The 15,004-nt window shown below is 33.2% G+C and overlaps 4 protein-coding genes across 16 annotated transcripts in view; 2 read left to right on the forward strand and 2 right to left on the reverse strand.

Moving 5' to 3' along the window:
• LOC138131967 (pseudouridylate synthase RPUSD2-like) overlaps window positions 1-15,004 on the forward strand; it is a 449,464-nt gene that overhangs the window by 399,424 nt on the left and 35,036 nt on the right. The gene's annotated exons all lie outside the window — the stretch shown is intronic.
• LOC138131969 (uncharacterized) lies at window positions 584-6,213 on the forward strand. 3 transcript variants are annotated; one of them, XM_069049267.1, is made up of 2 exons: window positions 584-3,213; window positions 5,486-6,213. In XM_069049267.1, exon 1 carries the CDS (start codon window positions 1,013-1,015, stop codon window positions 1,934-1,936), a length of 924 nt encoding a protein of 307 aa, XP_068905368.1. In that variant the 5' UTR covers window positions 584-1,012; the 3' UTR covers window positions 1,937-3,213; window positions 5,486-6,213. The 3 variants fall into 3 exon arrangements, with proteins under 3 accessions (XP_068905368.1, XP_068905370.1, XP_068905369.1); XM_069049269.1 differs by having other exon boundaries at window positions 584-3,192; XM_069049268.1 differs by having other exon boundaries at window positions 584-3,188.
• LOC138131972 (transmembrane protein 272-like) lies at window positions 7,466-10,853 on the reverse strand. 3 transcript variants are annotated; one of them, XR_011159956.1, is made up of 7 exons: window positions 10,655-10,853; window positions 10,317-10,439; window positions 10,138-10,257; window positions 9,280-10,083; window positions 8,924-9,046; window positions 8,764-8,868; window positions 7,466-7,664 (listed from the first exon to the last, which is right to left on the reverse strand). XR_011159956.1 is itself a non-coding variant. In XM_069049274.1 (4 exons), the coding sequence occupies exons 1-4, from the start codon at window positions 9,404-9,406 to the stop codon at window positions 7,480-7,482; spliced, it is 540 nt and encodes a 179-aa protein (XP_068905375.1). In that variant the 5' UTR covers window positions 9,407-9,804; the 3' UTR covers window positions 7,466-7,479. The 3 variants fall into 3 exon arrangements, 1 of the variants encoding a protein (XP_068905375.1); XR_011159957.1 differs by lacking the exons at window positions 8,764-8,868; window positions 8,924-9,046; XM_069049274.1 differs by lacking the exons at window positions 10,138-10,257; window positions 10,317-10,439; window positions 10,655-10,853 and having other exon boundaries at window positions 9,280-9,804.
• LOC138131971 (transmembrane protein 272-like) lies at window positions 13,791-14,893 on the reverse strand. Of its 3 annotated transcripts, XM_069049271.1 has the most exons (5): window positions 14,710-14,893; window positions 14,395-14,517; window positions 14,291-14,345; window positions 14,226-14,240; window positions 14,068-14,171 (listed from the first exon to the last, which is right to left on the reverse strand). In XM_069049271.1, exons 1-5 carry the CDS (start codon window positions 14,825-14,827, stop codon window positions 14,132-14,134), a joined length of 351 nt encoding a protein of 116 aa, XP_068905372.1. In that variant the 5' UTR covers window positions 14,828-14,893; the 3' UTR covers window positions 14,068-14,131. The 3 variants fall into 3 exon arrangements, with proteins under 3 accessions (XP_068905371.1, XP_068905374.1, XP_068905372.1); XM_069049270.1 differs by having other exon boundaries at window positions 13,791-14,171; window positions 14,226-14,345; XM_069049273.1 differs by lacking the exon at window positions 14,226-14,240 and having other exon boundaries at window positions 14,032-14,171.

The following is a 15,004-nucleotide window of genomic DNA, read 5'->3' on the forward strand; positions in this document are numbered from 1 at the left end:
TCTCTGATTCTCTCCCTTCTCTCTTGCTTGTCCGTATCTCTGTCCCTCTCGCTCAGCTCCGCACACATCCATCTTCCTTCCGCTCTCATTCTTTCCAGTTCCTCGCTGGCATACCCGTTCCTCCTACAGTACTTCTCTCTCTCCTTCTCATCCGCGTTCTTTTTCTTTTCTCTATAGCACTCAGTCAGTATCCTGCATTCTTCCCTTCCGCCCATTCTGTCCTCGAACTTTGCCGCTCTCTTTCCCGCTTTTACTCTCAGCTTGCTCCTCTTGCACTCTTCCCTCACTATGTACCCTGGTGTTTCTCTGTCCACTCCTAGCACCCATCTCAAATATTTCTCTTGCACCCTCTCCACCTCCTCCCGTTCCTTCCATCCCCATATCTCTGCTCCGTACATCAGCACGCTCTCCACCATGCTCTCGAACATCATCATTCTCCTCCCGAACTCGCCTCCTCACATTCTCTCTCCTATTCCCCACACACATCCAACTACCTGATACAGAATACTATGGTGTTAATTCTATGAAACCAAAAGAAAGGGAAGAGTTTTTAGAATGGCATAAGCAAAAAAGGAAAGAAAATTATTTGTTTGATTTTAAAAGGAACTTTATGATTATTGTAATTCTGATGTTGATATATTAAGAAGAGGATGTCTTGAATTAAGAAATCAGTTTCTAGAAATTGCGAATATAGATCCTTTTAGATATATTACTATTGCAGGTGTTTGCTTGGCTATATATAGATCAAAATATATTAAGAAAGATACAATAGCTGTTGTTGATAATCTGAAAAAAGATCAATATTATCAACAATCAATTTCATGGTTAAATAGTTTTCATAATCCAAATATAAAACACGCATTAAACAATGGTGAAGTGAAAATATGTGGATCAAAAGTTGACGGATTTGATAAAAAAATCCAATACTGTTTACCAATGTCACGGGTGTTTTTGGCATGGTTGTACTAAATGTTATAGTTCAGATTTTATTAATAATAAGAATAAAACAACTATGGAAGATCTTTATGAGAAAACAATAGAAAGAAGTGAGGAATTAAAAAAAGCTGGTTATAACTTAATAGAAATGTGGGAATGTGAGTGGACGAAGTCAAAAGAATATAAGAAAGAAATGAAACAAATTGAAGAAGAAATTAAGGAATTGGAAGAACTTAATCCTAGAAACGCATTCTTTGGAGGAAGAACGAATGCAACAAAATTGCGCGTTAAGGGGAAGAAAATAAAATATATAGATATTTGCAGTTTATATCCAACAGTACAATGTTACGATGATTATCCAGTTGGACATCCTACTAAAATATTCAAACCTCGTACGTATAATTCAGATTGGTATGGTTTAATAAAATGTGCAATTTTACCACCAAAAGGTTTGTATCACCCCGTTTTACCTGTTAAGAATAAAACCAAATCTGGTGATGAAAAACTAACATTTCCATTATGTCAATTGTGCGCAAAATTAAATAATCAAAAAGATAAATGTTCTCATACGGAATCTCAAAGAATTATCAGAGGAACCTGGTGTACCAACGAAGTAAAAAAAGCAATTGAAAAGGGTTACAAAATAATAACTATTGATGAGGTTTGGCATTTTTACGAAAAATCATCAAATTTATTTAAAGGATATGTGAAAGCGTTTATGAAAATTAAATTAGAAACAAGCCCTTGGCAGGATGATTTTGAATCAGAAGAAGAATATAGAAAAGAAGTAAAAGAAAATCTAGGTATTGAATTGGGTAAAATAGAAAATAATCCTGGAAAGAGGGCTGTTGCGAAAATATGCTTAAATTCCTTATGGGGTAAATTTGGGCAAAGACAAAATATGGGTGCAACAGAATATGTTACAGATGTTAAAAGGTTTTATGAAATTTTATTAGACGAGACACTTGATAATATACGTAAGTATAAACGATATAAATGAAAATATGTTACAAATTGATTATAAGTTAAAAGATTGCTATATAGAAAATGATTTCAATACCAATATACGGGGTGATCAAAAAGGACTCTTTAAGTTGGTAACACTGGATCGTATTTTAAAGCGTATAACAGGAGTAACTTCCGGTTGTTCGTGGCTTGTCGTTGTTAATGCTGTACCTATATCAGATATTTGTCAAATAAACCAACAAAACATATCCAGTTGCAGTGTTATAAATAACCGAATTAAAAAAATTTCTTAATTGTACTGCCAACTTAAACAGTCCTTCTTGATCACCCGGTATTTATAGCTGCTTTTACAACTGCAAACGCAAGACTAAGATTATACAAAATGTTAGATAAATTAGGAAAAAGCCTAGCATATTATGATACAGATAGTATTGTATATATAGATGATGGAAAAAACACTGTTAAAACAGGCTGTCTATTGGGAGATTGGACAGACGAATTAGGTAAAGGCGTATGGATAATAGACTGGGTATCAACAGGCCCAAAAAGTTATTGTTATAAGACTAATACAGGTAAAGTTGTTTGTAAAATAAAAGGATTTACGTTAAATTATGAAACGTCCTAAAAGATTAATTCTGATAGTATAAATAATATTTTAGAATACAAAGACAAAAAAATCAGTACACAATATAATCGAATTATCAGAGATTCTAAAACTAAAGAACTTTTAAATAAAATAGAAACAAAAGAATTTGGTTTTGTTTATGACAAGAGAGTTATTCTAGAAAACTTTGATACAATACCGTTTGGATTTTAATCCTTTCTTATTATTCCTAGCTGATGAATAATTTAAGCTCAATTTATAAATCGATCGTAATCGTAATCGTTATCGGAATCGGAATCGTAAGCAATTTGAAACACTGAATATCCGTTTGATGATTTATAACTCGATCGTAAGCGGAAGGCTCGTAAGGATGGATCAAGGATCGTAAGAAGTTGGTCAAGTTTCAATTTTTCCGATTACGATCTTACGATCCTCCAATGAGAACGTGTCTGTGAGCGAAACCGCACGAACATTTCCGAATGTGAGTGACGCCGCATGCGTATAATCAGCCATCTGTCAGCTGTTTTTGCTACCTTTGCTACTGCACACAGATAGTGATAGTACGCATCTTATAAATTCTGTGCTTATAAATTAACCATCTTCCTTCGTTCCGCTTACGATTGTGATACGATTCCGATTCCGATTACGACAGTTATAAATTCAGCTTTAATATAACGCCATAGTGGGTATTGAAACAATGGCCGACGGTAAGAGCCAACGATCTTATAATAGGTAGATGAAGCGTTGGTATATCTTGCGCGTATGCGGCATTGTTGTGAACATTAGAGAGAGAGAGTGACAACGTACAAATTCCAAGAGCGACAAAGAAGGAGATATTGATACCACGTGGGTACGGGCAACTTTTAAACCGTTTGTATTAGCCAGATTACTAATTTAATTTTAAAATCGTTATATCGACGAGATATGCATGTTAATTGTTAAAGACAATTTGAATAACAGAAATAAAGTGTAACAGAAATGTTGTTAAAAACAATGCAAGTACAAATTAAGTACTTACATAATTAACTATTTATTTATTAATTAGATATTTTAAGTAATACGATGGATTAAGATTAAATTAAATTATGTTATATTAATTAACCGATAATAATTCATTATTTTTAATTTTAATTCTTCTGAAATAACGAAACAAAAAATCAAAAAAATTGTATTAAAAAAAAAAACGAAAACATACAATTTTTTTTTTTTAAATGAAACCCCCAATACTTTTTCTTGATTCTGATAGCGCCTTTTAATTGTCTAAACGACAGTATAAAAATTAAAATTAACTTACCTACATAAGGAAATTTTTGAGAAAAAAATAAAGGTTGAAAAAAATAAATTTTATAACGAAAAATACAAGTCAAAAACTGTGTTAATAAGTACTTGGAATTATGGAATTAAATGTTCGATTTGCCATCCTCCAGCTTGTTGACAAGAAGCAAGTCTATGAAGAAATTTCTCCTGTTTTAGTTTTTATTATTTAGTTTTATCCCCACACCCATTCAAAATTAAAATTTCTACACCTACGTTGTGTTTGTATTAAATGAGCCTTTTTGGAAAACGTTTTGTAAAACAAATAACACCTACGAAGTATACTCAAAATAATGTAAGAAGTCCCATGGCAAAAATATGCACTAATGGACATTTATGGCAACGGCTTAAAAAATTTAAAGTAGGAACATTCAAAACTACTTTATTTGACATCCGCTTTTCATTTCTGTTGCAAATCGAAACTTTTACTAGCTCAAAATTTTATTTTTAATAAAATTACACATCCATTGTCACGTTTAACATGGAACTTCTTACATTATTTAGATTATAAATTGACAGTACCATTTGACCGTTTGATTTACCTACTTGATTTTTTTTACTTGTTTTTGTTCGTTATAAATTTTTTTTGGTTCGACACTGTCAGAATTTGAGAATTTTCTCCTATGTGAACGGATTTTGATAAATGTCACAACTTGTCAAAACGAAACGTCAAGCTAATTTTAAACGATTTGGAGCTTTTAAGGGGCTCGTCGAACCAAAAAACGTTCTATTCAACTCGTTCGTGTGTAAAATGGCCCACACGTGCCAAAAAAGGCCCAATTTACACACAAACTCGTCAAATAAACTACTATTTTCCAACTTTTTTTTTTCTCAAAAACTTCCTTATGTAAGTGCTTATTCACAATGGACAACAAGATTGAACCATTTTGTTATACCGGGTATCAACCACCAAACCTGGCCATAGGCAATACATTGCACATATTAAAATAATATATGAGTTGCTATGAAACATATTATTGTTTCGTCAAATTTGCCCAATAATTGAGCATAATACTGTTCTGTGATCGTTCTTCCCTTTTCCAAATTTCAAAAGTATTTCTACTTTCTAAGTTACCTACATCAAAAGTTTCCTGATGGCATTGTTTGTACGGATGATAATTATAGCTGTCAATATGACATTACACAATAATATATTTCGTAGCAACTCATATATTATTTTAATATGTGTAATGTGCCTATGGCCAGGTTTGGTGGTTGATACCCAGTATGTAATACCTAAATAATTAAAATAATCAGAGTAAAAAGGTACCTACTATTTGTGGGTATACCCACAATAATTAAATCATGTAATTGTTTTTTACGATAGTCTGTAACAACGCTATCCTAATACACTAAACACTAGAAAAAGTCAATTAATTGTATCACTGTAAAATCTTGTTTTCTAACACATCGAATCATCAGAAAAGATAAAACTAAAATTAAAACTAGAAAACATCCAAAAAATTATGCAGACATCGACCAGCTCTGTAGTTTTTAAATGACGGTTCCCACTGTTTTGCCCGTACCCAGCTGATCGCGGCTCTGCCCATCTCACTCTAGTGTTCATCGCAATACCTCTCACTCGTCTACCCATCTATGTAACTATAAGATCATTGGTAAGAGCATATAAACCAGCAAAAGTAAATTTCAACCAAATTGTTTTAGCACCACCAATTTTCATTCATGTCTGTTGCCCGGGCGATGAAAACGACCTTGGAGATATGGCAGTGAGGCACGCCGCGGCGGTTGATTTATTCAAAAGACAATGCCCCGAAGGGGCATGTGTTGAAGAAGTCGTCCCCATTAGGGGACGAGGCAAACGCAAGTGTGCATGGAGAGTACGCTATAGGCGAGATATAAATCAAAGGTCTTTCCAAATCGGTGGCGAGCAGCTGGCAAGAAATATAATAAAGTTCCATCCAAATAATACAGAAATCTTGGAGAAAACAAGAGTTATGTATCCGCCATTCATAGAATTAGTATATTCGATCCTATGCGATTGCAATGTATCCCAAACTGCAAGTAGGTCAATTAAAAAATGTGATTCTGTTGTTAATGTAAAGGTGGAGGAAAATTTAGTTAATTTAAAGTTGGAGGAGGATCTCCAAGAATAAGGTTTTCATGATCAATTTGCCAACTGTTCTTAAGAATGTTATTATATGAATTTCAATGTTATACCTATCAACTATTACATTCTAGCTGTCAGTCGGTAAACAGGATTTTAAATTTGATTATGAAATGGGCAGAATTTTTATTTTATTTTTTTTATGTATAGTGGGACGTTACCTAGGGCTAGGTACCTAATACAAGTGTTTAAGGATGAATTTTGTGTTTCAGGAAACTTTTGGGTGTCAAGACTCTTGAAGTAATAAAGACAAATATTTGTTGAAATATGTGTTAGATATTCATTTCTATTACAGCTTAAGTAGATTTTATAATTCATATACCTACTTTAAAAACAGGGGGTGTGATGTGTGAACTCGCTTTGCTGATAAGGTCCTTGTCCGAATTTGTTTGGCTGAAACCGTATTCATTTTTGTGCTCAAGTGCCCCCAATAGAAAAACAGGGCGAAATCTTTGAAAAAATGTTAATTTTTAAAATATACCTTAAAAACGACGGTGTTTTCACGACTTTTTCTGCTTTTCTGTTAACACTTGAAAATCGGGGGTGTTTTTCCTTAGAAGTGGACAGTGTGCATAGGGGGCCTTTCACTTTTTGAGTTACCTTGAAAATCAGGTTGTTTTTTCTTAAAAAGATAGATTTTCCAGACGCCCTAATACAGGACGTCAAGAAAATTGATGTCAAAACAGTATTTATTAACGAACCGGGTTTGTATTCATTAATTATTGAGTTTCAAAAATGGGTTTACGATGGCTTTAAAAACGTGGGTGTTTTTCCTTAAAAGTTGGCAGTGTGCATAGGGGCCCTTATACTACTCTTCATGTCCTGCATCTGAAGTTCTCGAAAAGTGAAAAGTCGACTATGTTGTAACATATTTCTTGATGGGAGTTCTGGCAACGAAAATGTTATCGTTGTATTTATATTACATGGGAAATTATTATAATACAACGTTCCGAGTTTAATCCACCTCTTAATTATGGCACGTAATCTAATCCTCGTGAATAATATATAAGATCATTGTTAAGTAATTAAAACAAGTCGCGCGGGGTCCTCTGCATTTCTAGCTGCTGTAGTATTCAGTTAAAAGTCTGCAAGTTTCCAGCATGCAAACTTGTGTGAATAACTGAATAGTTCCATACTTACATCGTGTCTATGCTTTGTATGTGGTTAAAGCTTTATGTCGGATATAAAGCTCATCCATAGTCTCTCCGAGTCGTACTCATTTCTGCACGCATCGTATTTATATTCCTTTTTACTAGTGTCGTTGCCTCATGGCAATTTAATGACACAGTCGTGGTTTACATCCACTATGGTGTGCTGATTTTATAATTAGGGCACTCGCTAGTCTGAACATACACTTGCACTTTGACAAAGAAAATTAAATGAATGCGATCCAAAATGCTTTCACGTCTAATTACTTCACTCCCTCGCATTTTCTTTTAATGCTAACATACTAGATATGGCGGACGTGTCTTTTTACACGAGTGATAATAAAAGGACGTTAATTAACAAATAAGCCAGAGCAATCTGCACACTTTTATTTCTTTTTAAAATCTCCACTCATTAGCATATAACATCCGGATAATAAAATAATAAAACCCAACAGGGTGTGCTGCAGTGTCAGTATCCAGAAGGCCAACAAGTAGGTTGTTCGATCACAATATTTCGTTCCTTGTTCCTCCACGTAATTTGGTTGGTATTCCTTATAAACCCAGTAAGTGCCTGAAAATTTAAGAAAATTAAAATGTATGTAAGTGTGATTTAATACAGCATTTTTATAAACTACCAATTCGCATTAAGCTGTTTTAGCTATTATAAACAGCCTGAGGAACGACTTACATTATGTTGTTTGTTCCGCCCCTGTCTGGGACATAATTTATGAAGTAGTGATAACTAATAGGCAAATAAAAGAAGTACTACATACGTGTTACTTATATTAAAATAGAATTTGCATCTGCACCCAGTTTTCAGCGTACTGAAATAAATGTGACTATAAATCAAATATTATTGTTAGTTTCTTAACTAGACTTTCAGCCAAGTAACTGCGTTACAAAAATTTCACAAAAAAAAAAGGAGTACCAATACATATTAGTAATCTACCAAGCAATGTAACATTTTTTACCAATACATATGTGATAACAAATTATTAACAGAGAAGATATTGCATTGAGCACAGGTCTCATATATTGTGGTTGTTGTTAATGTTGTTTTATCATGTCCAATTAAACTAGATTTGTAATAACAAAAACATCTGCAGCCAATGAAAAAAATTAGCTTTATTAAATTGTTCAAGAACATCAATTATGTGAAAATGCTCTTATTTTTTTAACAAATCTTATTGTTGTTGATTAGAAAGGTACCTATTTAACGTTGTGGTTCATTTGTACTAAATAATTACCTATTTAAAAGCAATTTTTGCAAATACGTATTTACGTATTACTTATAGTAATTTTCATTGTTATTCAGAGGGTTCAAACTTCAACATATTTGCATGATTTGCAACTGCATACAAAATTTACATTGTAAAATAATTATCTTATATTTTTTTTATTGCTTCTTTTTACTTCTTTAAATTTCGTCGAGAATACGTAAACTCATTTCACTCTACTAATACTTTGTGAAGAGTTGCATCTTTAATAGATGCTGTGCAAAAATCTAAGCGCAATCCATACGTCAACTTTTTTTCCCTTAACAGCTTATCATGTATACACCGAGAACACAATAAGCGCATAAATTTTTTTATGTATTTGGTTGCGCTTGTAATGTTATCCACAATAAAATGTACATTTTTTATTGCTTCTGTAATCGGAGCAGAACCTACCTAAGCCGTGCCATACGAAGTAAAATACTACCAGAAATATTGTAACATTGAATAAATACCGGTTTGTTGTTTTGCTAATAAATTTGGCAAGTGCGCCTACGAACCCTAAAAAAGTTTACTTTATTAGTATTTATCTTGTATGAAATATCTTGAATGTTACCTGCCACTATCAAGTAAACGGGTATCAATCTACTGACGGAGCAGTTGTTAAGATTGATCCAACCGATAGTGAACATGAAGAAAAAAATTGTATAGAGCAGGACGAGGGACGCGTTTATTCCAGCTAAAAACCAACAAAGTATTAGGTATTCAGTCGGGGCCACCCTCTTCGAGTCATTGAAGCGTGTATAGTACCAAAAAAAGTAAACGTCGAAAATTAGCATAAGACATAAACCAACTCTTGGCGCATTAAATTTAAATTATTCTCCCCTACACTTTCACGTGCAACATTATAAACTTCTGAATGGTCCATTTTTTTAAGACATGAATAATCGTCATTATTAGTACATCACTTACGTGGCGGTTTTTCTTTTGCTTTCTCCAGGGGCTCGCTAAATTCATCCGATTCTGAGTTTTTTTCGGCCTCTTGTTTTTCCACATCGATATCACTGTTTAGTGGTTTTTCATCCGTCATGTTGGTCATTTTTTGAGTTTCTTTCTTCGCGAGAATCACACATGCGCCGACTCACAAATCTCTTGGAATAATATGTCCTCTATTTATATTTTTTGCGCGGTGCTCGCGTATGTATATTTTTAGTTCTGGATATAAAGTTTGGCATGATGGTCATTGTTCGGAGGGCGATTTAAATAGTTGGCTAGGTGGATACCGACACGATCAGAATAGTTTTTTAATTAAAACAGTTAAATTGCCATATCGTTATTATTATTATTATTATTGATAATAACACCAATAACAATTAAAAAAAATCTGTTGATAAAAACGATAAAAAATAAATTTGATAATACAATATAAACACACAAATTACTTGAAAAGAATACAATGGTGTATGATTTAGTGCAATATGCTCATGACTAGAGGATCCTACGCTTTTGATTCAGTCTCATTTTTAGTTAGTTTTTCTGTTGCTTCATTGTTGGCAGTCGGTTGTGAATGTTGTGATTCAACATCCATGGTATTTATTTTGAATAGTAAGCAAAGACAACAAATGAAGCAACAAAATCCTAATAGGAGTGCTACTATAAAACCGTAGAAAATTGTCAGATAAGTAAATGCAAATAAGTAAGCAGTTTTGTTGCAATAGAGCTTCGCATTTATGGGGTCATAGCTCGGTTGAAATTCTTTATACACCCAATAAGTTCCTACAAATAAAATCAACAGTAAGTCAGTTATTTTTAGTTACAGTACAATTTTACCTAAGAAGAAAAATATTGTTTCCACGCTGTACAGTGCAGACTCTATATACACGACTTGGACATGACTCGACAGTCTATTCCTTACATAGCTTACAAATTTGGACACCAACCCAATAGCTCCTGTGATAAAACAATAAATGAGATTGATATCTGTTGTAAACATTTAGTCGATAACTTACCTGTAGCTATCAGGAAAAGTGGAATATTTTTGTTGACAGGACATTTGTGGACATTCAAGCAGCCGACAACCAGCATGGCAAAATTTACAGCTGCCGATATTAGGAGTGTGTATTTTACCCCAGCTGAAAGAAAACCAGTTACTTGTATGTACTAAGTACTTCTTGACAAAAAATGGGACTTAATCACATTATTGCGACCTTTTTTATAGCAGTCTCAACTGTGTAATTCCTATTTTTAAACTGAAAATTATGTGATTAGTGCGGATTTCGTTAAAACAGGCAGAGTTGGAGCGTGAAATATCGCACATGTAGGTATGCGATATAAAAATGGTACTCACGTACGAGCCTCTCCCTGAGTTTTCTTATGGAGCTCCTGACGGCTGTTTGTCTGGTTTTGGGTTCATCACTTGGAGGCTGGTTATCCATCACTATCGATACGAAACTCTTCTAGCACATCGCGGTATAACAACATCCATCCACTATTTTAACATCGAGAGTACTAACTGGTCGCGCGACCATGTTTACCACGCTATTTGTGGGCGTGCTAACTTAAGCTAACCAAGGTTAAATAACACGTTGATTGTAGGTCACTCAATATTTTTCATCAAATTAAATTCGGTGCGCTACTGTTGTGGCGCTTACATTCTTCACATGAAAGAAAATGTGTTTATATCCAAAAAAAAATTAATTACATCTAATTCTGTCATTTTGTGTTATTTATAAGTTTAGTCCTTTGAAAGTGAAACTTCCGATATTTTCAGCATCGTACACATGGTTGAGTCATACAGTTTGCTGCTGTTTGTGTTAAAGATTTTACACTTGGCCCATAAGTCATAAATCCACACCTAAGTAGAATGAGTAGGTGGAATCATTCATTTGCATGGGTGGATAACAGTAGGTAATTGGTGAAGATAGATATGTACGTTTTTTTTTTTTATATTGAAGCAGACCCCCTCCCTCCACCGTTAAAAAATAATAATCAAAGCGTTAACTGTTATTGTAGTGGAAAATACACATGGCATTTTCTCATCGTGGAAAAATTTGAAAATCTTGAAATTGCCTCCATTGAAGCGCATTACTAATTCTTTGGATTCAAGAAGCATAAGTAGATAATATTTCCTTTGGCATTAGGTACAGTTTTTCACAAAGTAAACACAGTCTTTGAAACTTCAACAATCGTGTCTCTAATTACCAGATAATAAGAACATGATTACAAAGTACCACTGACAAAGATATACTCTAGCAGTGTACAAAAATTTCGATGACTCAATATAAGAATGTGACTTGTTTTCGTGAACTAAACAGCTGTTGTTCGAACAGGGAATGATGATTAAAGATAAGTAATCTTATTATCTACTCGAAAGCTTTAATTATTGTTGGACATACACTTTAAAATTCTTTTTGTTTTTACTATAAGTAGAGAATCATAAACTTTTCAATAACAAAACATTTCTGAAAAAAACTTTTTTTTTATCTTGCAATTATGAATTTGAACAAGTCAAGTAATTTCTTTAGCAGTTTATTACAACAATTATTTAATTTGGCTTGCATGAAGTACATAATAATAATACATATTTTCGTTTTACAATACAAAAATTTCCGAGAATAATGCGGAATCTGGAAAAGTGCCCCGAATGCTTGGTTTTATTAAACCTAAAGCTACAACTAATTTAATTATGGGTGGCTCTTTGGATCGTTAAAGTTATTTTGAGTTTTTAAGAATTTATTGTATGCATTATCTACCGATATGTATGTAGTCCCTACTGAGCTATAAATTCTAAAATGCGAACAACTGATTATTATTTTCATATTCCAGTAGATATCTAAAAATTCTTAGAACTGCAAAGTCCTAGATTTTCTCTTTCCACGCCAAAACAAATATGACTATACTAAGGACAACGTAACATTTTATCTGCCCCGCCCATTACATTTTCTTAGTTACCGATCAAATAGATTGTTAAGACGATCAGATTTACACAGAAAAAAATTCTAACATTTAAATTGTCTTAATGACATTTTATTTTTTAAAACTTAAAACAATAATTGTGGACCTGACAGCAAAATTCTAACCTTAACTTTTTTACGTGGCAAATGTGATGAAAAATTAAACAGATTGAATCTGGCTTTGATTTTCATTGGTCAATTTATGTGGGCGGAGCAGATAAAAAGTTATAACGGCAATACTATAAATACAGTGTTTGTAACATGCAATTTTATAAATTTCAAGCAATGATTATTGTATTTTTATGCTTTTGGTGAACATTGGCATTAGTGCACATTGCCACTTGTTTACAATTGTATATTTAGTTAAAAAGGTTTTTTTTTTCTGTCTCCCATATTCGTAAATACTAAAGAATAAGCTATGAATGTTGACGTTGATTTCGGTTTATTTTCATTGTAAGTGAAATTTCACTATCGGGTTTATAAAATATTCACTGTAATAGTAGGGAATCATATTTAAGTAATTAAAGAATATCCCACGTTGTATACAAAGAAAATATTTTTTGAACAAACAAAACTTGACAGCTTGAGCCCTAAAAATAATTAAGTTAGTTTGAATTCTGAAGGTTAACCAAATCAATGGAAAACATGAAGAACGGGTTCTAGATCGCAAATGCACAAACGTTTTGGTTAAATCATTATGAAATATTTAATCTAAACCATCTTCTCGGGCTTATCTGAAACGACTAAAGTAGAAAAAATTTAATCCTAGTACATATTCGATATAAGATCACTTTTTGTACAATGAATTTTGCCTTTCCCTTAAGTCTTTTAGTTACAGTATATGTAACGCTAATAGAAATATGTATTGACTAAAATCATAAACGACACCAACAAAGAAACAGATTTTGTGGCACTCCACCCCGGGAATTTATGGCAGGGTGTTAAATAATCTCAGAGAAATATTTTCAATATCTTTGAACCCTATCGAGCTATTTGACAAAGAAAGCAGGTAAAGTAATTCGGGGAAGACTGTGAGTGGTTTGTAAACTGTTTCTTTGTAGGTGTGATTTATGATTTTAGTCAATATTTCTATTAAGGATAAATATAGTATACAATAAAAAAACTTTTAGATAATCTATTTTGTCCGGATACTATTTTTTTATAACGATTACATCTTATTAAATTACAGTATTTATCAAATTCATTTTTTTTCTTCTTTTGTACGGTTGCTTCTTCGAAAAAATCTACACCTGCTTTGTTTTACCAGACTTCTTTCCTATTTTTATCTTTGTGCGGTGCTAATAAATATTTTTAGTTTAGTTTTAGGATTTACAGTTTGGCAGGATAATAATTATTTGGAGGACAATTTAAATAGGTTACTTCGAAACCAATATTCGACATCAATCCAAAAATAAACGCAACTCTTAATAGATTCGCGTCATTATTTGTAAAATTTACAAACTCCAAAAATGTATCTGCAACTGAACAAACGTTTAAAATATCAGGATGCGCAAATTATCAGCAGTCAAGTTACTTTATCATATATTTATTAATAGAGTCACGAAGTCTGTAGTAACAAAAATAGAAAAAAGTATGCAGTTAATACAAACAATAAAAAATATGTTTTAGAATAAAAAAACAACCACAATGACTAGACATGTTGTGCCTCTGGTTCAATCCCATTCTTATTTGAGTCGTTGACATTTGGTTGCAATTCAACATCCGTAGTGTCTTTGGCCACAAAACCTAAACAACAAACAAAACAGCAAAATCCAAATACAGTAATTATTCCTAAACTATAGAAGACCGTCAGATAACTGAAAGCAACCCAATAAACTGTTTTGTCACAATAGAGTCTTCCATCTTTAGAATTATAGCTTGGTTGAAATTCCCGGTACACCCAATAAGTTCCTGCAGAAAAAGAAATAACTGTGTACCAGTTCTTTTAATATACCGAAATTTTACCTATGAAAAAAAAAACTGTTTCAGCGATGTAGAATCCACATATTATGTACACTGTCTGTACATACCTCGATAATCTGCCACTAATGTAGCTTAGAAATTTAGACATCACTCCATTAGCTCCTGCAATAGAAAAATAATTGAGACTACTGTGTATAATACCGTCACTCACCTATGGCTATTAGAAAAATTGGAATATACTTATTGACAGGACATTTGTGCAGATGCATGTAGCCGATAATCATCATGGTAAAGTTTATGACGGCGGATATTAGGAGGATCCAGTGCAATCCAGCTGAAAAGAAAGCAATCAACGCTTATTCAAAACGTGAAAGATTATCATGTCAACGAAATAAAAAAAATTGCACTTGTGTGATCCATATTTTGAGCTAAAATTACGTTTTGCATGCGCGTCTTGTGTTTGAAGGAAGGAAGCGGATCGTGAAAAATCGTGTGGGAATGCGACGAGAAAATAAATAGTACTCACGTACGAACTTTTCCGGGAGTTTTTTTATAAGGCTGTTGACTGCCGTTTGTCTATTCTTCTGATCATCACTTTGATGTTGGTCGTTCATCACCATCGATGCGAAACCGATCAACCACATCCCATTTTAACAACGTCCATTCACCATTTCTGCATTGACAGTACTAAGCGGTCTCTCGACCGTATTAACAGACACCTCGCTATTTGTAGGCGTGCTAATTTGGGCTAATCAAGGTTATCGTGTCGATTTGCGGGTTGTTCTAGGTTTTTTGTCAAATCCAATTGCATCTGGCGCTTG

This window comes from Tenebrio molitor, chromosome 5 (genome assembly GCF_963966145.1).
Source record: "Tenebrio molitor chromosome 5, icTenMoli1.1, whole genome shotgun sequence".
NCBI classification, from domain to species: Eukaryota; Metazoa; Arthropoda; class Insecta; order Coleoptera; family Tenebrionidae; genus Tenebrio; species Tenebrio molitor.

Excerpts from the sequence above, each read along its gene's own strand:
- LOC138131969 (XM_069049267.1), top strand. The coding sequence starts at position 1,013 with ATGGAAGATCTTTATGAGAAAACAATAGAAAGAAGTGAGGAATTAAAA.
- LOC138131972 (XM_069049274.1), bottom strand. The coding sequence starts at position 9,406 with ATGACCAACATGACGGATGAAAAACCACTAAACAGTGATATCGATGTG. Across the intron at positions 9,047-9,279 it reads AGCAAAAGAAAAACCGCCAC|CTGGAATAAACGCGTCCCTC; the intron begins GTAAGTGATGTA and ends GTTGGTTTTTAG. Across the intron at positions 7,665-8,763 it reads CTTCGTATGGCACGGCTTAG|GCACTTACTGGGTTTATAAG; the intron begins GTAGGTTCTGCT and ends TTAAATTTTCAG.
- LOC138131971 (XM_069049270.1), bottom strand. The coding sequence starts at position 14,827 with ATGTGGTTGATCGGTTTCGCATCGATGGTGATGAACGACCAACATCAA. Across the intron at positions 14,518-14,709 it reads ACTCCCGGAAAAGTTCGTAC|CTGGATTGCACTGGATCCTC; the intron begins GTGAGTACTATT and ends CTTTCTTTTCAG. Across the intron at positions 14,346-14,394 it reads AATTTTTCTAATAGCCATAG|GAGCTAATGGAGTGATGTCT; the intron begins GTGAGTGACGGT and ends TTTCTATTGCAG.